Genomic DNA, 25,183 nt, shown 5'->3' with positions numbered 1-25,183 from the left:
CTGTCCATAATTTCAAACTCTACAATTTCGAGGGCTGGATTAGGAGGAATACCCAGCAAAATGCAGCTGCTTTAAAAATCACTCAAGATACAAAGTCCACTCCATATAAATGCTCCACTTGTATGACATCTTGAGACTGTGTTACATTACCATTGACTTGATGGTATAATCCAGAATGGGAATTAAAGAGTCATAAGTAGGCCTGTATAACTCAAGGAAATACTGGCTTTACTGACAGCAGCTTGCCACTGTCCTTGTGTCCTGATAAAACAAATATAATTTATTTTTGCCTTGCTAATAAAAATATATTACTTTAGGCTACTTTTTGTTTTAACATCAGTATATAATGTGCTCTTGAAGGTCTTTTAGCTCTAACTTTGAAAAGAACTAACATAGTATTTAAACTATTTGATTACTAATAATTCCTTACTATGTATTACCTGTTTATAGCAGGACTTTATAAGACTAAAAACAAATCCTCTGTCCATAACAGATAACAGATCATTGAGAAAGAATGCCAGGCTTGTATTGAGTCTCTCAACCATTTCTGTGTCCTGTGAAACAAAATATAAAACAAAAACAAATTAAAGTATGATAGTTTAATCTGAGCTTGAAAGAGAGATAAGTGGGGGAAAAGTTATCATTACCTTCTGAAATCGTGAAACTATATCACTAGCAATCGTGCTGACAAGAGCTGCAATGTCATCCATGAAACGTTCTGGAAAACGACTTTTCCTTGGAGCATCAAGTTTATCATTAAAGTATAAATGATGCACCATGCTCTTTACCTGAAAAAAACATATAAATTATCAGTTTAACTTCCTATGAATATAATTAACAATTACAACTCTAAACGCTTGGACTATTTTAAAAATATGGCATGTAATTTAATAGATAACTGAAATATTTTTAGCTTCTTAAATATTTTTTAAAGTTCCCTATGATGTTATTTGCCAAAAAATTTTTTTAAAAAATCAAACACAATACAACTCCATCACCATATTACCTTCAAAAAATTATCCTGGCTAACAATAGGATAAAAAGTTCTGTGTATGTCAACAAAAAAGAAATTTCAACCTTAAAGGATTTTATTGAGACAGTTTCACTCTTGTTGCGCAGGTTGGAGTGCAATGATGCGATCCTGGCTCACTACAACCTCCGCCTCCCTGTCTCAGTCTCCCAAGTAGTTCGGATTTCAGGCATGCGCCACCATGCCCAGCTAATTTTTTGGTATTTAGTAGAGATGGGGTTTCACCATGTTAGTCAGGCTGGTCGCGAACTCCTGACCTCAGGTGATCCACCAGCCTCAGCCTCCCAAAGTGCCAGGATTACAGGCATGTGCCACCATGCATGGCCCCAAGTTTCGTTTTTTGTTTTGTTTTTAAAGAAACAGGGTCTCACCCTGTCACACAGGCTGAAGTGCAGTGGCATGATCATAGCTCACTGCAGCCTCCAACTCCTGGTCTCAAGTGATCCGCCTGCCTCAGCCTCCAGAGTAGCTAGGACTACAGGTGCACACTACCATGCCCAGCTAATTTTTAAATTTTTTATAGAGACAGGGTCTGGCTATGTTGTCCAGGCTGGTCTCAAACTCCTGGCCTCAAGTGATCCTTCTGCCTCAGCTTCTCAAAATGTTGGGATTACATGTAATATACCACATACAGCCTAAAAAAAATTTAATTAAATTTTTCTAAGACTCAGTATTTTGCCATTCCAAAGCTCCCAAACTGTAAGCTTTGAAAGGTTAGAAACCCTGTCTTCACTATAATGTCCTCAGTAGCTAATATATAGATAATGGCATACAGTAAGAATACAATAAATTTTTGAGGACTATATTGTATTGTATTTGTATTGAATATTGTACAGATTCTTTATTATAACACTGTGGTAACAGTAATAAAGAATTTTAAACTTTAAATTCAGGTACATTGAAGCTAAAGTCCTATACTTAACATAGAGCACAGCCAAGTTTTAAATTGCAGTCTTTTGATGATTTTGTATTTTAGAAACCTAAACATATATGTAAGACTATTAAAAAACAGTTGAAATTAAAATTTTTACCTTACAAGAGAAGCACATGAATTATAAATTTAAGGTTTATTTTCTGGGGAAAAAAATGAGTTGTCACTTATATATAGTTCCTGATTTATTTTTTCTATAGATTATTAAATCTCTAAAAGAAATGTTTTCTTACCCATAATATATGTAACATTCAATGCTGAGAACCACCCTATGACATACTTTGGAAGATTCTTTTCTGTTTTTGCTTGTTTTGTTTTACATTTTTTAAACATACTTCTTCTTTGGGAGAAAAAGTTTCAGTGATTTCAGCTTTCTAGAGGCTGAAGAGGAAGGTGAAGAAGACAGTCCCAAGTGCTGGAATGCCTGAGTTTGAATCACAGTCCTGCTACCTACAAGCTGTGCATCCTAAGACATGTTAACCTCTCTGTGCTTTAGTAATGCCTAGGCCACATGGCAGTACTAGCATACTGTGCCCACATAATACATGTTTGTTGCCTTTGTTTACATATGTGTTTGTTTACATATACAAGTTTATATTTACAGGTGACCCTTGAACAGCACGGGTTTGAAATGCATGAGTCCACTTATATGTGGGTTTTCTCCCACCTGTGCTTCTCCTGAGACAGCAAAACCAACCCCTCCTCTTCAGCCTACTCACTGTAAAGACAGTAAGAATGGAGACATTTATGATGATCTACTTCCAATTAATGAATAGCAAATATATTTTCTCTTCCTTTTAATTTTCTTAATAACATTTTCTTTTCACTAGTTTATTCTTAGAACACAGTATATAATACAAATGACATACAAAATATGATTATATTATCAGTAAGGCATTTGGTCAACAGTAGGCTATTAAGTAGTTAAGTTTTGGGTAAGTCAAAAGTTATATGCAGGTTTTGGCTGTGTGGGGGGGTTCACTCCCCTAAACCCCATGTTGTTCAAGGGCCAATTGTTCATATATATATATTTATTAATTATTAATTCACTCATTTTTAAAAGTATCATTTATTTGATTAAGCAAAAATACTTTAAAAAAAATAATAAAAGAGACAGGATCTTGCTCTGTCATCCATGCTGGAGTACAGTGGTGATCACAGTTCACTGCAGCCTCAAACTCCTGGGCTTAAGCAAGCTCCCTCCTCAGCCTCCAAGTAGATGGAATTACAAGTGTGTGCCACCAGGCCTAGCTAATTAAAAAAAATTTGGGGGGGTAGATATGGGCTCTTGCTGTGTTGCTCAGACTGGTCTCAAACTCCTGATCTCAAGTGATCCTCCTGCCTCAGCTTTCTAAAGTGTGGGGATTACTGGTGTGAGCCACCGGACCCAGCCAGTACTGTTGTGTTTTTTATTGGCTGTAACTGGCATTTCCCTAAGAGTTTACTAGCCATAATAATGGCAGTGGGTATCTATAAAGCTTTTTTTATCTTTGGTATAAAATCTACAATACTGTCATTATACACTTGCATGTATAATGACTAGCAAAGACTGTATCACAAGTTTCCTTTGAAAAGACAGCTAGCTTATATAACCATCCCTGAGAAAACAGAGTTAAAATGAGCCTCACTCTTTATAATTCCACCTAAATTGTGCTGAGTGTCCACAGTGTTTAGAGATGTAACACACGTAATTTTGTCTTGAAGGCACATGTAAAAGCGTAAGATGTGCAATAGAAAAAAGATTTCTAAGATAACAAATGAGCTAGCATAAAATTGTTCACGAAGAGAAAAAATATTAAAGAAGATGCTCAGTTTTTGCTCACCATTAACTCAAAAAAGAACCAGGCTTGTTGCAAAGCTGATTCCCGAACGCTGCCACTGCAAACAACCCACTGCAAAGCCAGCTCCTCATGAAAAAGCTATCCAGAAGTAAATCCAAAGTTAATATCAAAGTCAAATCTGCTGATAACATAAACCAAATAATAATGCAAATACAAATGAAGATATAATGCGAATAAGCAAAATAAGGCACGTGAACCATTCAATGATGCGTTGAAGACACCCATTAACGAAACGGCTATTTATGCATGTAAGACAGTGGTATGTGGAACAGCTGAAAAAATTACATGTTATCTTGCTGTAAAATGTAATTTTAAAAGGACAGGTAGAAGATAGCCTCCTAAATTGTACCTGCAAACAGAAACTAGACTAAAAACTTACAGTAATACCTTGTTTGTGACTTAAGCACACTTTTTAACATATGCAATACACACATGAATTTTGCTGGTACAATTTAGGAAATACATTTTAAAATTTAAACTTTGCTATGAGGCATTAATTTTCAAGTTTTCAGTTAAGGTATTTAAAAAAAAAAAACAGCAGAAGATTTCTGCCTTATAATGGATATGCATACAAAGCATTTGCAAAGTAGTGTATATTAATATGAAAAAGGACTAACAAAACTGTGCATACGGGAAGCAAATCAACATATCTTACTAAGAGTGACAATTTTTCTAACTCATCTTCCTTTCCCTGGAGATTTAAAACACAAAACAGAAGCAGTTACAGAAATAGAATCAAGAGTTGATACATTTTTTTGGTACTAAAATTTGATGATCAAATTTGAATTCACTAAATTCTAAAAACAGTCAATCCCAAAGATATAAACATTAACATAACGTAAGAGTCTACACTGCTGAGGTATGCCCCAAAAGGCATCAGAGAAGCTATGCTTGCTCAGATATACTTTTTAAGCACAATGCAATTACTGTAAATATCTCATCCTGGCTATGTAAATAAATCTTACATCTATTTAATTGGTAAAATTATTTTCCCCCTCTATTAATTGTCTTCGTATGAATCTACCTTTTTAGTTGGTAAGCGTCCCGTTAATGTTTGTAAGAAACTTGACGTCTCTGTGTGCGAAGACATACGATTACAACTTCGATCCATAGCCTATGGAGTGAAGATGAATGAATGACGAGATAACATTAACGTTTGCAGTGGATGATTTTGCAGCTGACGGATTATGTACAAGTTTAAAATAGAGTTTTATTATGGTTTCGAAAACCACCTATTTTATTAAAGGTCTCATTTTCACCATTTTAAGCTGCTTTAATGACAATGCATAAGTAGTATCAAAATGGCTTCTATATATTTTTGGTCTTTAAAAACAGATGAGTATTCCAATGATTATATAATATTCAGAGTGCTGCAAAGAATGAAACTTGTATCTGTGTGATCTATACACATGCACATATCTAGTAAAAATATATATAAAGTAAAAACATACTTCTCAACTGATCTCAGAACAAAAAAGATATCAATAATTTTATATTAAATAAAGAAAACAAAAAGTTTGGAATAATTTATCTCACTTTTTCATTATTATCAGAAACTACTATTCAGGTTTGTCATATACTAAATCAAATATAAATCACTTACAATGTTAGAAATGGAATTAAAAATTTTCTTTAAGAACAGAATTTTCCTGTGTTTCCTTCAAAGCCAACACAGATGAGAAGTATATTTTGAGGTATCATGCAGTATTAGCTACCAAGCAACTAGTCTTAAGAAAGCAAAACTAATTCAGCTAAGGTATAACAAATTTCATACTTTGCAACACAGTACAAATTAAAACAGATTTTTGCTTCTGGTATTGAATCTTATAGCATGGGATCATATATTGTTCACATTTAATTTCAACTTACTGCCAGTCTTTCTATTCAGTGACTACGAAGAAAGTAACAAGATAGTAAATGTTAAATGAAAATGATATAATAGGTACACTTTTAACCAAAAGCAAATAGAAAACTGATGGGGTTTTTTTCTCCACATAAAAAATTTAAAAATTGCTATTAAAGATGTGCTACCCCTAAAGAAGAAACTGTTATAAAAGCCATCAATTGCATAAGCAGCAGGCACTGAAATATTGATAAGGTGTGTAAGGAAGAAAGAAAGCAGAGACAGGAAATAGGAAAGAAGAACATTACTGATGCAATTGGTGGTATTCATGCATAGTAGTTGAAAAATGTGCTAAGTAAACAAAAATACACACTTTTTAATGATTAAAAAAAGCAAGCCACTGAAATCACAGTATATACTAAAAAGTAATGTTCTAAAGGGAAACATCAGCAGCCAATAAAGAAACCTCTAATATAAACACCACCTGTGTTGATTCTGCACTTGGACTGGGGTTGGATCCCCATGGGGCAGCTTTTGGACCACCAGTGTTAACCCAGGAATTGGAGCGATCTAAACCCTAAGCATATAATAGAAAGCAGTTGGAAAGGAAAGAAATATTACATGTTGCATGCTATAAATTATTCTTAAAGAAATTCAGATCTTCTATTGCAAACATGTTTTTAATTAGTACTGTTAAAGCAACCAAAATTTGTAGGCACCTATAGAGTATTAGTTCATCAAAATTATCTTATTATACAACACAATTTTTAAAAATCACTAAGGCCATTAAAGGTAATTTTTCTTTATGTAAAGGGATACTCTCGAAGTATCAATAACTAATGTTCCCACAGCACCACACCCCCAAACTTTCTTTAAATATAGTACAAGTTAGCAACAGATAATTTCCTCTGTATCTAACTGAGGTTTAAAGGAAAAAAAGGAAGAAAAATATTCCATTCTTCGCTATAAACTGTAATTTCATTGCATCTCTCATCAACTGAAAACTATGCAGTGATATACTCCATAATTCTATTTGACTTTACCACCACCTTCACTCTCTTTTAGGCACAGACAGGAGAAATTAAGTAAAAACTTCAGAAAAAAATGATACCTAATATTTACTCCTTCCTAATAATGTATTTTGGGTTGCATTTGTAATTAAACACAATGGGTTACTATTTTTTAAATAAATATTATAAGGAAAAACATGCTGGGGCTGTCTATAGGAATTATATCTTCATCATCATCTTCATTAATTTAAGATTTCTTCAATACGCTACTAAAGTATATGTCCAGAAGTGAATTATTTTATCTTTGTCTGAGAGGGGTTACTGTAATCCCAGGTGAAGGAAACAGAGGCTGTACTTCTATTTCCTCAAACTGACTGATCATCAGAATAACTTGAGAAGCTTTATAAAATTCAGATTCTGGGCTCTATCTCCATAAATCCAATTCAGCAATTTGGACTGGGGACTTGAGAATCTAATAATTGGAACTGGAGCAAGTTGTAAAAGATTTTTAAAGAATTATTAGGGTAAGCATAGCAAAGAGAACTGAAGACAACCTGACGTAAATATATCAGGGCACGAGTATGGACCCAAACCAGAAAGCACCAAAGGAAGAACGGTAAAAGCAAAGAGCTGGAACAATTGTAATCAACTCTGTCTAGACATTAGTATCATGTGGGAAGCTTAACAACAACAGTAACACAACAAATGTGCAGTGCCCTACCTTAAAACAATTAAATGAGAATTGTTGTGAATACAGCCCAGACATCTGTATTTTTTAAATACTTCAAAAGAAGTTTTTAAAAACAAAAGAAAGAAAAACCACAACTCTCAAGGGCTTAGGTTTTGGAAGAATATTTCCTCTACTTTTTCTCATTTTTTCCCCAAATATATAGAGAAGTTGAAACGATGGCACAATCATCACCTATTTCTCATCATTTTTGACGCTGAATGTCTAATACAGGAGTTAAGGTTCCAATCCAGGCTCTCCTGCTTACTAGCTGTAAAATCTAAGATAAATTACTCAACCTTTTTTTTCAGTTCATTATCTATAAAATAAAAATGATTACAGTGTTTCCCTTCATATGGTAAGAATCAAATAATGGAAGTAAATTACTAAGTGCAATGCCCTGAATATACTAAACTCTCAAAAACAGTTTTTATAAAATTTTCCATGCATATTTTTCTTAAAATCCTTTCTATCAAAGTAAATTAGACAATATCAAAATACTAGTAAAATTAAGCAATCAGATTTGTTTTAAATATCCACCTTCTCAGAACCCGATTACAATACTTCAAGTAAAAGCAAAACAAAAGGCATATGTTTTTCAGATAGTTTTTATTTGTCTTCAAAATTATGTCTAAGGCCAAAATTATGTCTTCTTTGTATAAAAGTGTAAAGTTCTTCCCTATATTCAATTTTTACAGTCACTACTCATGTCACAAAAATAATAAAGCATGAGCATTTGACTTTTGCAAAATTATAACTAACTGTCCTCTTTTCTCCCAAGAACTTCCACAAAAAGAGTAACGACTTTGCTGTACTCTTAAATTCACTTAACTCATTGTTTAATTTCCTTTAAAACTACAATATATGATAATTGCTAATGTGAGAATTAAAAAAAAATCTCTTCGTGGTATGAATTACAGTCATATACAGAAAAGTGACATTCTGAGCAGCTATAATTATATCAAAGCTAACTATTTAAAGAAAACTTGTAACCAGTTGTTAGGCAAAACAAGTAACTTCCATAATTCAGGCATTATAAAGCTAAGAATTCTATCAAACAGCCCATATTTAAGCAAATTCATCACTTATATTTAATATAATAACTTTATGTTACCGATTTCAAACAAACATGGAACAGACTAACCAAATGTGTGCCCATGTATATGTAAGTGTGGGATTTTTTTTTTTTTTGCCAAATCCTAGTAACACTATTCATTTTTTCCCTTACATATAGATAAGATCCCAGCGCAAGGCCCATACTGTATTTGATTTGACATCAACTTGTGCTATATTACAAAGATTTTGCTTCATATCCACAAGTCCTCAGCATAGTACCTAGCATATAGTAAGTTCTCAGTGTTTGAGAAATAAAAAAAAAAAAAAATAGATGATATATGAGAAACATATCAATGCAAAATTCCACTGGCATTTGATTAAAAGCAATAAAGTTCAGACCTGATGTAACCATGTACTTACAAAACTGAATGTGAAAAGACTATTGCTAGAACTAAGAAAGCATAGCTCGTTTTAGCAACATAAATATGAAGAAGTCTCACAAATATTTTTACATTTACATTACAGCCACTGGAGTAATCAAAACCTGTTCATATTATATAAATATTCTTAAATTTTAGGAGTTCTATATTTTATCCTGAGGAATAAAATATAATCAAAATTTTCATAAAGTCAAATATTTGCAGATCTTTAAATATATAATTATTCCCAATAGTAAGAGGGCAAACAAAAGCATAATTCAGTTCTTAAAAAGATGATTTAGTACTGGGGTGTTTACTCATACTAACATTTCGTCAATGGATAAATATGTACTGAGCAACTTGAATAAGCTAGACATTACAGATACTTTGGAACAAATATTCCCTGCCACCATGAAACTTAAACTCTGGTAAAGAAAGATAAACACTTAAAAAAAATTAATTCATATGCTGTGAGACCCAAAAAAAAAGAAAAAAAAAAAAGACAAAATAAGGGGATTTGAAGTCCTACAGCCAAGGCTGAGGACACAGCCCCTGGTTACACATTTACATAAGATAATCAGAGTCAACCTCACTGGGAAGGTGGCCTTCAGAGTAAAGACTTAAAGGACTGAGGGAGTAAGTCATTAGATGATTGTGCTCAGAGGAATGACACATGACTTAATTTTTGTGTGTGTCCTAAGTTTCTTAAAGCAACATTCTGGTTGCTATGTTGTGAACAGAGTGTGGGGTAGAAGTACAGAAAGCACCTTTAAAGCCAGTACATTAATTCTAGGAGAGATGATGGTAGCTGAGACCAAGATGGTAGTAATGAAGACATTAAGAAGCATCTCTACCTTTTATATATATCCAAATCTGAACAAAACGATTTAGAAAAAGCAGTTAAGTTTAGAACTCCAGAGAGAAATCTAACTGGGGAAATATAATGGTGGGAGTCATTAGCATAACATTTATGTGGTATTTAAAGCCATGGAAACTCATAAGCTCACCATAAGCTCATCAAGGTAGTAAGTGTAGAGAGAAGACAAGAAAAGAGAAATAAGGATAGAGACCTGGAACACATCCAGATAAAGAGACCAGAAAAGGAAGAATCCACAAAGAAGACTGAAAAGGTATAATCAGTAAACCAAGAAGGAAATCAACAGTGTAGTACCCTGGAAGCCAAATAAATAAATCTCAGAGGAAAAAACATTTAACTGTGTCAAAAGCTGCTGGCAGGTAAAAGTAAGCTGAGTTCTGAAAATTAACTACTGTATTTAGCAAATTGAAGGGTGCTGGTGACATTAACAAGGATAGCTTTGGTGGACAATGGGAGGAATATTTGACTCAAGTAAAGATGATGGGAGTAAAAGAACTGCAGATACCAAGTACAGAAAATTCTTAAGGAATTCTACTACAAAAGGTAGCAGAGAAAGAGCAAAGAAGGTAGCAGTTGAAATGTTAGAGAATTATTATTTTTGATTTTTGTGGGTACATAGTAGGCATATGTATTTATAATTTTGTGTGTACATAGTAGGCATATGTGAGATATTTTGATAAAAGTATATCATGTATAATAATCACATCAGGATGAGTTGGGTATCCATCCCTCAACCATTTACCCTTTGTGATACAAAGAATCAAATTATACACTTCTAATTATTTATAACTAAGTATATAATAAACATTATTTACTCATTTAATTGTACAAATCACCCTGTTGTGCCATCAAATACTAGATTTTATTCACTCTCTATATTTTTCTATACCCATTAACTATCTCCATTTCCCTTCCGACCCCAACTGCTCCTTCCCAGCCTTTGGTAACTATCATACTACTCTCTATCTCCATGAGTTCAACTGTTTTAATTTTTAGCTTCTACAAATAAGTGAGAACAAGTAAAGTCTGTCTGTCTGTGACTGGTTTATTTCACTTAACATAACAATCTCCATTTCTATCCTTGTTGTTTCAAATGACAGGATCTCATTCTTTTTTTAATGGGTGAATAGTACTCCATTGTATACATGTACCACACTTTGTTTACTCATTCATCTGTTGATGGGCACTTAGATTGCTTTCAAATGAGAGGAATTATTTTTCAAAATGAGATAAATAATAGCATGTCTGTATGTGGATGGGAATGATTCAGTATTCAGGGAGAAACTGGTGATGTGGAATAGACATAGAAAAACTGGTGGAGTGTAGATCCTGAGCAGGAGAGACTGGATGAGAACTTGAGTGACAGAGATGAATTTAGAAAAATGAATAGCTCATCTATCATTTTTAATACAGAAGAGTATTAGGCAGTAGATAGTAGATGGTAATAGGTAGTTAGATATGATGGTAAAAGTTTATCAGAGTTTTCTTCCAATGGTTTCAGCTGTCTCAATGAAATAGAAGATAAAGTGAGAAAAGGAATGAGGGGAGAGGTGTTAGGGGGTGTGAAGTAACAAAAGAAGGAATAAGATCATTTCCTGGGAGAACAGGAAAGTGATGGAGATAAAGAAATACAGTATAATTGCCCGATAGCATTGAGGGCTCTCTTGAGATTGATTTCAAATAAGACCAATAACCATGGTATTTTTAAAGACACGTTTAGCTGCACAGATGCTGACACGGCATAGGCAGTCAATTGAGTTTAACTATGGTTTCAGGTTTGGGAAAGATAAGGGAACCGAGGTTTGATTATAATGAGAATAATCTTTTTTTCTTTTCTTTTTTTTTTTTTTGAAACAAGAGTTTCACTCTTGTTGCCCAGGCTGGAGTGCAATGGCATGATCTCAGCTCCCTTGCAACCTCTGCCTCCTAGGTTCAAGTGCTTCTCCTGTCTCAGCCTCCCGAGTAGCTGGGATTACAGGCACCTGCCACCACACCCGGCTAATTTTTGTATTTTTAGTAAAGACAGGGTTACACCATGTTGGCCAGGCTGGTTTGAAACTCCTGACCTCAGGTAATCCACCCGCCTCAGCCTCCCAAAGTGCTAGGATTACATGCGTGAGCCACCACACCCAACCTGATAGAAATAATTATAACAATTGCCCACAGACACTAAGCTGGCTAAGGAAGAAGAGAGAACATTAAGGGGGTGAGGCATAGTAAAAACACTGAAGGATCAAGATTAGAGATTGCAAAGGAGTAGAAATTGTTAGGTTGGGGTACTACAGAGAAAAACAGGAGATAGAGAACAAAACACATGAAATTGAGATTATGGTGATGACAAGATTGCAGGAGTGTCCAATCTTTTGGCTTCCCTGGGCCACACTGGAAGAAGAATTCTCTTGTGCATCACATAAAATACATTAACGATAGCTGATGAGCGTTAAAAAAAAAAAAAATCCTAACGAACTCGTAATCTTTTAAGAAAGTTTACAAATTTGTGCTGATCTGCATTCAAAGCGGTCCTGGGCTGCATGTGGCCTACAGGTCACAGGTTGAACAAGCTTGATATAAACTAAGACTGTGGCTGAGGTGGGCTGGAAAACAAGATTACTAAGAAAGAGTTTCTTGAACTGTCAAGTCAATAAAATAAGAAAAAATGAAGGGTAACTATAAATAAACTTTAGATTCCTTATAATTTTGAGATAAAATTATACACCATTATTTTTAGGGATTACAACTAAATGATAACTCAATATGAAGGTAGCTATCAAAAATTTTGCAATAAAAAGAAAACAACATAAAAACCATTTAAGTAATTCTCATCTTGCAATGGCTTTCTCAGCAATTACCTTGTATTTCTTTATTTGTATATATTTTTACATACATTTTAAAAATCATTGATCCATTTAAAGAACATCTTGAAAAAGGCAAAAAAATCATTATATATAGAGGCCTCTTTGTTCTAAATCTTGAGTTTATAATCTATCAAATGTATAAGGAATAACTCTAGAATTATGCTAAATGAGTCCTAATGCAAATCTTACAAAAATTGAGACATTTTTAAAGTAGAACCTTAAGGAAATGCTGTCTATAGCAACTTTTCTATAGAAAAATTCCTGAAAATCCAAAAATCAAATTCATTCTACTGAAGAACTATGCAGTATATAAATATTCAGTATATAAATAATGCTAAGTACTACCTGTATTAAAATAAAATATAATCAAGAATGAAAACAAGGATGAAAAACCTGAGTTATTTTCTTAAACATGGAAATATGTGTGTGTGTGGAGGAGGGAAGCTTTCTCTTTTTGCAGCTGCCACAGTACTCTGGTTGCTCTGAAGTATCCCTTATTAATACTCTGAGCATCATTCTCTCTAGGAGTTTACAAAAAGGGAAAATTGTTTAATTACAGAAACATTTATATGGATCTTTAAGTTACTGAAGCTTTATTATTTAAATTATATTTTTGATCTGTAAGAATAAATTATTTAATGAGCAATGCTTAATATGAATGAACATTCATTATGTAAATTTATTAATTAGAAGTTTCTATACAAACTATACATATTTCTGTAACTTTATAAGGCATAGTTCGTTCTGCCGTTTTTGATTAATGTTCAAGTATTTCACCTAACAAACAAACCCAATCAAGATCTTTAAATGTTCTATTATAGTTTAGGCTAAAAGTTAAACATAGACCCTAGAACCTATTTATTAATCATTAATTCTTCCTCACATAAAAATTAATATATTAAGCTGCCAAAGAAAAGTTGGTTATCCTTCTGTGAGAATGACATCTTCCTCTTTTCCAATAGCAAAAAAAAAAGTTTGAAATAGTCTGGTCAAAACACAGCATGATGTGATTGATCTTATACTACCTAGCCTTTCCCTTATTTTCCAGCATAATCACTAAACATCATTAAATAAATCACAGTTTTCTAATCCTGGTGCGCCTTACATAGGGTTTCATGTGAAATGTGGCTCTATTACCAACCAAGGTTAATCACTGTTCTTGATATTTTTTTGGAGAAGATGATCTCATGATTTAACAATGACATCTACCTTCTATGTATCAGTAACACAGGTCTCTTTTAATTCTATATTAAGTCAATCTGGCCATTTTTCACATGATAGAGTATCAGACCAACAACAGTAAGTTATATGTGACTAGTGATCCCAGACAAATTTTAGAAATTTTAGTGTAGTAGTTTGTAACAGCAAGCATGTTTAATAGAAAAACAAAACAGTGTTAGTAAACTGATAGAACAAAAATGTACAATTCCTTGCTAATTCCTAATTTATATAAATTTCAAAATTCAGAATAAATTAAAACAACTGGATATTTCTTGATGGTTCACAAAACAAAAACCAAATTTATAGATGCATGTCTTCAGTTTACCTTACTCCCGATGATTGACCGAACTTCATCATCTGGTGACGTGGGAGTCCCAGATATATCTGGATTGCTATTACTAAGGCTTCGAGAACGATTTAAATTAAGGCTTGCAGGTCTCACAGCAGATCTAGCCATTGTGGCATAATGCACTGATCCTCCCAAACCCCCAGGACCTAGAATTGCATATGAAATAGCACATAATTAAAGCAAATTGTCAGGAAAATATCTGAAAAATATCTCTGCCACTTTAAGGAATTCCACAAAGATCATGATTTGCTTTGGTTTCTAAATAAAAAATATTATACTCTTTTTTATTTTTTTTAAAGGCAGGGTCTTCTAAATAAAACATATTATACTTCCTTTTGTTTTAAGAGGAAGGGCCTTTTTTTCTTAAGAGGCAGCACTGGAGTGCAGCACTGAGACCACAGTTCACTATAAACTTGGACTCCTGGGCTCAAGCAATCCTCCCACCTCAGCCTCCTGAGTAGCTAGGACTATAGGCACACACCACCGTGCCCAGCTAAATTTCTCCCTCTATTTTTTTTTTTTTTTTGTAGAGACGGGGTCTTTCTATGTTGCCCAAGCTGGTCTTGAACTCCTAGACTCAAGCAATCCTCCTCTCTTGGCCTCCCGAAGTACTGGGAAATTTTTTTAGAAAGAAAGAAAACAACACTCAAGAACTAATGATTGTTGTACAAAGATATTCTATTTTACAGTAGTTTATAAAACCATATGAACTGTAAATAAAATCATTATCCCTTCAGTGTTTCTCTGTATATAACGGATACAATAAAAACCAAAACTAATAGGAAACACACACAAACACACACACACCCCCTTTCACTTCAGTATAGTTGGTATTTAGGAACTAAGATGCTCCAGCTGGTATCTCTTCCTTTTTTCCCACCTCTCCTACTCTGCCCCTTGACAGTCACTAGTGAGAGCACCAATTTATTGCTAACATCTCTTAAATTAAACCATGTTTATTTCTCTACCTTCATTATTGCTAACATCCTTTAAGTGACAGAGTTTTATTTCTCAATCTTCATCAGTGACAATGTGAATAACAAAATAATATCTTTATTATATACATATAAAAAACTAAAGATAATTTTAAGATCCCAAGTGATACAAAAAAGCAAAGACTCCCTTTTTGTTTGACTAAAATCAAGCCTAATACCATCTTCCAACCTGTATTTTATCTTTAAAAGACGGGATCTCACTCTGTTGCCCAGGTTGGAGTGCACTGGCAAGATCATAGCTCACTCTGCCCTATGAACACAAAAATATCCAGCAATCATAGTGATAATCTATCTTCATATCTTCATCTTTCTGAATGTCATATTTGCAAATGATATTAATACATACCTATTACCTAATTAATTCATGCAATCTTTCAGGTCAGCATGTAAAAAAAAGATGTTTTGTACAATCTGTAGAATTCTAATAGTGTACTGAATAAAAGAGTAAATGGAGGAGCACTGTAGTGTGAGTGTGTGAGTGTAATCACTCACACACTCATGTCAAGTGATATAATTTTAAAAATCAAGATAGGAAATTATAAACCAGAATATAAAAGTCAATTGCTTTTCTTTTTGCAATAAAGTAAAGAAAATAAATTGGGCTAAAACTTAAAATCATGTTATTATTATGTCTAGTTTTCATAATGAATGTCACAATTATTAGTCACCATTACCAATATTAACATTCCCAATAGCTGATAAAGGGCACTTACCATTATCATTAGTGTCATAGAGACAAATATGTGAGTTGAGGCTCCAACACTCAGAAAGGTTATATTATTTCACTGACCACAAAGAGATCAGAACTTTTTTAAAGAACAATCTTTTATATCATTGTAGGTTTGAAAGAGTTTTTAGGAAATTACCAAGCCACCACATTTCTTCTTTAATGCCCTACAGCATTCTAGATGACAAATATAAGATTCTATTTTTCTTGTCTTTTTAATTTTTAAAACACAGTATCTCACTCTGTTTCCAAGGCTGGAGTGCACTGGTAATATCATAGCTCACTCTGGCCTCGAATTCCTGGGCTCATGAGATCCTCCCACCTCAGCCTCCTAAACAGCTGGGATTACAGGGGCAAGCAATTCCTTATCTTAACAAGGAATAATAAAATGTTTCCCAAGGCAAAGTTATTTTCAGGGTTCATTTTCAAAATTTATTTCAACCAAGAACTCCAAATGCAACTAAAGAAAACCGTATTAATAAAAAAATGATGCCTAAAAATGTAACTTATTTATCTCTTTAACTTCAGCACCTAAGCATAGTGGATGGTACTTAGCAGGTATTCAATAAATGTTTGCTACTGAATAAATGCATCACAGTACGGACTACAAAACTATCTCAATACTGACATGAATACATAATTTATGAAAGACAGTTTCATAGTAAAAAGAATAAAATACCTGGTGAAGATGAATTAGGGTAAGTATTTGGTAGGCGGAAAACATAATAAATATATGATGCAAGAAGGCTGTTTCTGCCATGCTGGTCATGATTTCCTTCCAAGTTTTTGTGAAGTCGATTTATAATTGATGCCATGGCTTCAAAAGATGCTTGACCTAGATTAACTTTTAAGAAAGAAGAAAATACCTTTGTTTTAACTTTAGACTGTAAATTCCACAAAGATCAGTTTTGTCATCTCTACATACTTTAAGTATAGTGCTTACATAGTTAAGTGTATAAAGATGATTACAATTTGATATTGACTTTTAATGACACTTTGGATTAACTAAACCAAAAATACTTTCCTGAACAAAATGAGAAAAAACTCATTTTACTAATTTAAGATGAAAATTATATGGGTTTGATTAGTCAAAAAAGAAAACAATGTTCAACAGATATCTACTGTTTAGTAGAACAATACAAAATGTATGACAAGAAAAAAGAAAATTCATCATGTGTAATACCTTGAGAAGCAATTTCTCATTTTAAAGATTACTCCAAAAATCTAAATAGCATACAAGGGAAAACATATTACTTTTGTTTAACAAGAATTAAAAATATCAACAACAAAATGGATTATTGAAAATATTAACAGTATAATAAGAAAATAGTGACTAAGAAACTTGATTGGAATGAGTGTAAAAGAATTCGAAGGAAAAAAAGGTCTAGAAAAACAGGTTGAGGTAAGACTGTATAGCATTTTAAATGCCAGGCTAAGCAACACGTACTTGGTCATTCAAGTCAGTATATAACAATAATTTTACAAAAATTGGGCAATTGTGATAGATAGCACACTGAATAAATGGGTAAACTGAACAGCCACTTTGAGCAATAGGGTCTGAGAGTCTATGATTTATTTAATCAAGACAGGAAATTATGAAGAGATAATGAGGCCAATTAAGTTTTCCCAAAAGTGGAATAACCAGATAAAATGGTCATTTAGGAAGATTAATCTATATATACTGAACTAGAAGGGAAAGAGACTAGAGACAGAAACCTGAGTGAAGTTAAGTGATTCTACCTGAGTTTCTGGTTAATCCTTTTCCTTTTTCTCACAGTAGCTACTCCAAGTTACCAGAATCCTTCTCAAAATTCAGGTCCTCCTTAATCCCTTCTTAGCAATCCTGCCTTCTATCTCACAGAAAAAATGTAGAAAGCATGAAAGTCTTCATGTTTTTCTTTTTTTTCCTTTCCAAGAGATGGTGTCTTCCTATGTTGACCAGGCTGGTCTGGCCTAGCCTCAAGCAATCCTCCCATCTTGGCCTCCCAAAGTGCTGGGATTACAGTTGTGAGCCTCTACATCTGGCCAAAAGTCCTCACATTTTCCTACAAATTTATCAGAATCTGAAACTACTTTATCTTCTCTCCAAAGGAAGTAGTGTCCTCTCTTATATAAGAGTGATCTATCACATTCACTCTTGTCTCACAGAATTTTTATTAATTAATTCTTTTCTCCCCATATATTTTTCTCCCTTGAGCATGTTTACATGCTGATTTCTCTCAGCATGTTTACATGCTGAAATGTTGCCACTCTTTTGCCCTACTCAACCCTGCTCTCTCTTCTAACTTCTTAATAGTATATGCTTCTTGTGTTTATTTTACCATCTACTATTTGCTTCTTAATTCCCTGTAATCTGGTTTCTACCTTCACTTAGACTAAAACTACTGTTGTTAATTTCACAAGTCAACATTTCTCAAGTATACTAGATAAGAGAAGGACTCTGAAACCAGTTTGAATCTTTGCTTTCAAATACAAATAAAGCATATAGCACTATTCCTGGTACACAGTAAATGGTATGCAAGTGTTTTCAATTATTGTTATTACTATTATTTTACTTATCTACAACAAAGAACAATGCTAACCTTTTTCTTTCCTTAAAACCTTCTTCTTCTATAATTTCTGTAACTGTATACTCTATGATCTCATAATCCATTACCTCTTCTGTATCCCACTGTCACCTACGTTTTAACAGGAACTCATCATTTTTTGTATGAAATTCTGTAAGACTCCTAATTTGTCTCCCTGCCTGCAAGTTTTTCCACTTTTAACTCATCTCTACATAACATAGCCATCTTTTTCTAGTCAAACTTGGTCAAGTTACTTCCCTAACTAAGACCAGATCCTTTAAAGGTTATTTATTCCCTACAGAAAAATAGTCTCAATTTCCTAAAGTGTGGAAGACCCAATTTCATCTCCCACTCTCCATATTACCTCTAATCAATCCTCCAATTTATAACTAATTACATATACTTCCTCCCCCAAATTCATTCTGAGTTCATTTTATGTCTGTGTACTATGCACGTGATGTTTCATCTCCTTGGAATAATATTTACCTGTCAGACTCCTATTCATCTTCAAATACCCAACCCAGGAATTAATTCTATTTATAAGTCTCCCCTAAAAAAAACTCAAGTAATTGAATACTCCTCTCCTTTGTGCCACTACTCAAACATAAAAATGCTACCTGGTTAGCTGAAATTTCTTTCAACTTCCTTGCAGGATTTGCGTGACAGAAAAGAAAAAGAGACTACAGAGACTTTGAGTAAATGAAGAAGAAGAGCTGCATTAAGTGGAGGAAAGCAGATGAATGAAAATGTAGAGTAGGTAGATTATACATCCTATAAATTACAACATGATTTGCCTGTTTGCCTGTTTTCTTAACTAGCCTGTGAGATCTTAAAGTCAAAAACCATGACCTGAACAGTGCCTCTCAGTGTCAGGTACATTGTAAGTGCTTACTAAATATTTGGTAAATAAATAAATTGCTTCTATAATTTGAGGATATATCTATAGGACACATTTTATGAAAACTAAAGTTATCATTTTCTGGCATTATAAACAAGTAAACAACATCCTCCACCCCAAACCAAATACAGTCCTTACATATAGCAAATAGAAATCATGGTTCTATTTTTCTTTATTTTACAAAATTTAAAAATGTCAAGTTATAAATTTCATGACTCATCCCCAAACAAAAGTAAATTACCTATTTGGCCAGCAATGACAGGAGGTCTAACAACTAAAAGTATCAGTTTATCTAGCAGAAGATGAAGAAATCGGACCACTGGTTCCAACTGAGATGTATTCAGTGCTGAAATACTGCTCTTCAATTCATTTTCTAAGTTATTTTCCATGATTCGCATGTCCCCAATTCGTACTGGGAACATGTGTTCATCCAAAGCATTGACCAGAGCAAAAAACTTGTCAAGGTAAGGATCCTAAAACAAAGAATGAACAAAAGCACTAAGCACTTATAACTATAAATTTCCCAATTCTAAACGACAACAGACCACTAGTATGTAATATTAATTGATAACACTAAAAAGTTCACATAGGTATACAAACATTGTTTCCAGTTAAATACATCTATTTAAATTTATTATTATAAAATGATCACTTCAAATACTATTACCAGTTACTTAATTACTGATACTAAATAAGAATTTTTTTTTTTTTTTTTTTTTTTTTTTTNTTTTAGTTTTAGTTTTAGTTTGTTTTATTAGTTTGGAGTTTAATTATTGTGGCAGGCATATTAGTAAGCCTACTTTTGTCCATTATTAATTTATTGTCTTTCAGCTCCAGAGCCTTTGGATACAAGGCAAACTCATCGCCACATCTTACAATACTGGAGTCACTCTTTTATTGGTCTACCCGTGTACTGCTAAATAAAATTTACATACTATCAACTTTTTTCCTAAAGATAGCATAGAGGTGCTGTGTCTTCTTATTTCCCCCTACCACACTGTGCAGAAAAGAAATAACATGCTGGGCTTAAGACAGCTATTCTTTGAAAGTCCTGTTTACGAGTATGGCCTTGGGCTAAATGACTGGGAACTTACATTTCAGGGGAGTTCCCATTGACAGATGGCTCACTGTGCCTAAACTGTTTGTGCAAACAATATGGTATAAGCTGAACACCTACTTTCCTTCTGGGAATCTGAAATATTGGTACATGTTAGGCAAAGGGTGCCTATGTGACAAGTCACTAGTAAAAACCCTGGGAATCGAGTCTGTACTAAGCTTCTGTGGCAGACAACATTTCACATATGTTGTTTCAACTTGCCCCACGTGACTCCACTGGGAGAGGATTCTTGGAAGCTTATTTTTTGTTTCCTCTGGACTTCACTCCATTAGCCTTTACCTTTGCTAATTCTGCTTTCCATTCTTTCACTAAAATAAATCATAGCTATGAGTATGACTGTATGTTCAGTCATGTAAGTCCTCCTAGCAAATCACTGAACCTGAGGTGGCTTTGGGAAGCCCTCCACACCACCCCTTTCCCTTTATAGGTTAGTGAAGCCCTGAATTTCATTTTAAATACTTGCTTCTTCTGAGTCTACATATTTATCCTCCATGGAAAATCACATTTACCAATATAGTTTAAGCTATCACACTTATTCCATTATCTCCAAACCTAAACTCCAAACTAATTACAACCACCTACAGGATACCTCCATCTGAAGCACATAGGCACTTCAAACTCAACACGTTCAAAAAGAACTCACAGGTACCATAACTCCTTTCCCTTAGCATGGCCCTGAATGTACTTCTCTCATGTTCTTTATTTAGGGTAGAAATTACCATCTACCTGGACTCTATGGCATTCAAGGTCCCTCATAATCTATTACCAGCCTGCTCTTCTATTCTCATGTATCATGATTTCCTATGCACTTTAAACTACTACTATCACATCAGGTTACCTGCTGGTCCTGAGACAACTGTAACTCTGCACTCGCTACTCATCATCTGAGTTGCCCACTCTCCCTTTCTGTGTGTAGTAAATGCCTACTTATAAATGCAACGCCTCAGTCTCTAGAAGAACAGATAAGTGCTCCCTCTGTACTTTAAACAATTTAGTTAATACATGTAACTTTGTACTTATTTCATCATACTTTTTACACTTTCCCATGTAACACTGTAAGGTTCTTGAACCAATAGCTCTCTCCTAGACAGGTAACATCTCTGATCTCATGGAACTTACAGTCTAATGAGGGAAAGAAATAATAAACAAATGTGTATGTATGTGTGTTATATACACACACAAACAGAAAGAATGACAGAGTCAAAGTGCAACAGAGAAGCTGAGTGTAGGCAGTAATAAGTGCAGGGGTAAGATGACACACAGTAATGAAGGTGCTATGTTTAAGAGTAACCAAGGAAGACCTCTCTGAGGAAAAGAGAAACTCTAATTCATAAGTCAAATGAATACCAGGAGGAAAAGCACTGCAGGCAGAGAAAGGATGTATAAAACCTATTAGAACTTGGTATGCTCCAAAAATAACGCATTTGGAACAAATAATCCCTAAAAATTCTTTCCATTTGAAATAACCAAGCCTATGAGAAATAAAGTAAGCTGATGATGGTTTCTCAATTCCAATTATTCTGTCATGTACCAGAAACTTAGAAAAAGCAAGTCACTTAACTGTTCAAAATGAAGTCAATTACATTTTGAAAAACAAAATGTTCACTTTTGTTGACATTCAATGATATTTTATATTGTATGTTTTTAACTGACATATATTCTCATATATCTGATAGCAATCACAGATTTATGACAGGTAACAAAACTGGCATCACAAGTATTAAATAATATGTTCAACTTATTTAAGTGACATTTGATAATAAAAATGATTAAAACTCACTTGTGTATGGATAGATGAAACAGCAACAACTTCAACATTAAAAACACCTTTGTGATTATCTACCCATTTCATGCCAGGTAGAGGAACCTGTAAGATATTAAACATAATGATCACGATGCTTAAGTAGATTGTGAACTCTGAAAAGAAACAAAATTTACAATATCCCAGTGAGAAAAATATTGTGAAAATATATTTTTATTCACTGTAAATAAATTAAGAAGTTTTACATTTCATTATTTTAAAATCAAGCAATGCTTTATACAAAAGAACTCTCCAGAAGCAAAAAGCATAAATTAATAAACAAAAAATTTCTATCTTCCCAGAGATACATCCCCTTATATCATTCTAAATCTTCATCTATGTACATATATTTATATACACATTTATATAGTTAATACAAACATTATTTTGAAACCTGCTTCTCATTTATTATACTGTGAATCTCTTTTCATGTCATAAATTCAAATTTACAATATCATTTTAATGGATTATAATATTTCACTTATTTTAAACATTCCCATTATATTTTAATTGAGTCTTGAAATATTTGCAAGCAAAAAAAGCCTGTTGGTTTATGTATTCAAAAACTTTTTTTTTTTTTTTTTTTTTTTTTTTTTTTTTTTAATTTTTTTTTTTTTTTTTTTTTTTTTTGAGATGGAGTTTCACTCTGTCACCCAGGCTGGAGTGCAGTGGCACAATCTTGGCTCACTGCAAACTCCACCTCCCAGGCTCAAAGGATTCTCCTGTCTCAGCTAATTTTTGTATTTTTCGTAGACAGGGTTTCACCATGTTGGCCAGGCTGGCCTTGAACTTCTGACCTCAGGTGATCTGCTCACCTCGGACTCCCGAGGTGCTGGGATTACAAGTGTAAGCCACCACACCAGGTCGAAAACATTTTTCTGACATAAATTGCTAAAAATATCTAAGTTACCTTATAAAAAATAACTTTTAAAAGCAAGTACATAAATTCTCTCTATTCCTTCTGCTAAGTACAGCTAAAATCTCTGAAACCTGACATATAAATGAACATAAAGATTCTGAAAGGTAGAAAGAAAAAGGATGATGGGACAGAATCTCAGGATGCAAGAAACTACGAGTCAGCATTTCCTGGGTTTTGCTTTTGCCTCACATATCCTGGAGTGAGTGCTAGAGAGGCTGGCAAGCCAGAATTGCCAAAAGAAGAAGAGAAACAAAGCCCCAAGAAAAGCATGTTCTCTCTGACCAAAGACATTAATATTCCAGCTAGTTATAAGGGAACAAATCTTGGCCCCACTTCCCGCCTCCCTACACTAAATGGAGAGCCTAGGCTGCCACCTTTAGCTGCCTGAAATGAGGTACTCCTCTTCCCAGCCAACCTCACACACAGTGGGGTGCTATCAAAGAAGACAGAGTTGAGATTCTGTCCCTTTTCTGGTGATAATTAGCCCCCAACCAATGGAGGTGTCAGTGGAAGCCAGGTGGAGCAGTAACAAGGTGGCCCCTCTCCCTCACAACCAGGGAGGGGTCAGCAGCGGCCTTGTGGGGAGCATAAAATTCCACCTTCACTCAGTAACGAGCCCCCTCATTGGATCCACTCCAGAGAGTAAAAGCAGGCAGAGTAGGTAACGTAGACCTTCACCTCTCCCTGACAGCAGCACCTCCCTCCCCCACTGCTAAAATAGACTATTTCGGTAAGATCTAGAGTCTCGTGATACCCATAATGTCCAGAATGTAATTAAAAATTATTCATCATACCAAGACCAGGAAAATCTCAACTGAAATGAGAAAAGACAATCATTAGACACCAATACTAAAATGACATAGATGCTTCATGGACCTGACAAGGATTTTAAAGCAGACATCATTAAAAATGTTTCAACAAGCAATTACGAATATCTTTTAAACAAATGAAAAAAAGACTTGCCAAAAAAAAAAAATCATAGAAAAATACAACAGATTTCTTTCCTATAGTTTTATCTTTTTTTATCATGTATAGAAAATTTAAAAACAATAAAGTCAATTTCCCATCACCAAATTTCAACACTAAGTAGATAAGAAATTCAACATCTCTGAGGCAAAAATAAAGATTTTGAAACATTTTTGAAAAAAAAAAAAAAAAAAAAAAAAAAAAAAAAAAAAAAGCCAGTAGAGTAAATTGAAACCCATCAAAGCAATCAACACTATTTGCTCTTTCAATCTAAAACACTTGTTTTCAGCTTAAAAAAAAAATGACATACAAGGAATATATACACACATACTTCTTTAAAAGTAACAGCTCTCCTCAGCTCTAAATCAAGTGGACCTGACAGATATCTACAGAACTCTCCACCCCAAAACAATAGAATATACATTCTTCTCAGTGCCACATGGCACTTACTCTAAAATTGATCACATAATTAGAAGTAAAACACTCCTCAGCAAATGCAAAATAACTGAAATCATAACAGTCTGTCAGACCACAGTGAAATTAAATTAGAATTCAAGATTAAGAAACTCACTCAAAACCACACAACTTCATGGAAATTGAACAACTTGCTCCCGAACTACTATTGGGTAAATAATGAAATTAAGGCAGAAATCAAGTTCTCTGAAACTGAGAACAAAGAGACAACGAACCAGAGTCTCTGGGATGCAACTAAAGCAGTGTTATCAGGGAAATTTATAGCGCTAAGTACTCACATCAAAAAGCTAGAAATTTTTTTTTTTTTTTGAGACAGAGTCTCACTGTTCTCCAAGATGGAGTGCACTGGCATGATCTCGGCTCACTGCAATCTCTGCCTCCCAGGTTCGAGTGATTCTTCTGCCTCAGCCTCCTAAGTATCTGGTATTATAGGCACGTGCCACCACTCCAGGCTAGTGTGTATGTGTGTTGTTTTTTTTTGTTATTTTATTTTAGTAGAGATGGGGTTTCACCATGTAGGCCAGGCTGGTCTCAAACTCCCGACCTCAAGTGATCTGCCT

The 25,183-nt window shown here is 34.0% G+C and overlaps 1 protein-coding gene across 1 annotated transcript in view; it reads right to left on the bottom strand.

Annotated features, from left to right (window-relative positions):
- The window catches only part of DOCK7 (dedicator of cytokinesis 7), a 228,751-nt gene that overhangs the window by 78,453 nt on the left and 125,115 nt on the right, over positions 1 to 25,183 (bottom strand). Inside the window, exons 19-27 of the mRNA XM_037743095.1 lie at positions 22,244 to 22,330; positions 19,588 to 19,819; positions 16,561 to 16,725; positions 14,136 to 14,305; positions 6,130 to 6,222; positions 4,827 to 4,916; positions 3,785 to 3,880; positions 648 to 788; positions 441 to 554 (exon numbers count right to left, since the gene is read on the bottom strand). Coding sequence (XP_037599023.1) covers positions 441 to 554; positions 648 to 788; positions 3,785 to 3,880; positions 4,827 to 4,916; positions 6,130 to 6,222; positions 14,136 to 14,305; positions 16,561 to 16,725; positions 19,588 to 19,819; positions 22,244 to 22,330 — 1,188 coding nt within the window. The remainder of the gene's footprint in view (positions 1 to 440; positions 555 to 647; positions 789 to 3,784; positions 3,881 to 4,826; positions 4,917 to 6,129; positions 6,223 to 14,135; positions 14,306 to 16,560; positions 16,726 to 19,587; positions 19,820 to 22,243; positions 22,331 to 25,183) is intronic.

Source organism: Cebus imitator, unplaced genomic scaffold (assembly GCF_001604975.1).
Source record: "Cebus imitator isolate Cc_AM_T3 unplaced genomic scaffold, Cebus_imitator-1.0 Scaffold135, whole genome shotgun sequence".
Classification (NCBI taxonomy): Eukaryota; Metazoa; Chordata; class Mammalia; order Primates; family Cebidae; genus Cebus; species Cebus imitator.
Note: the sequence above shows the minus strand (reverse complement) of the source record. Positions and strands in the feature narration are given on the sequence as shown.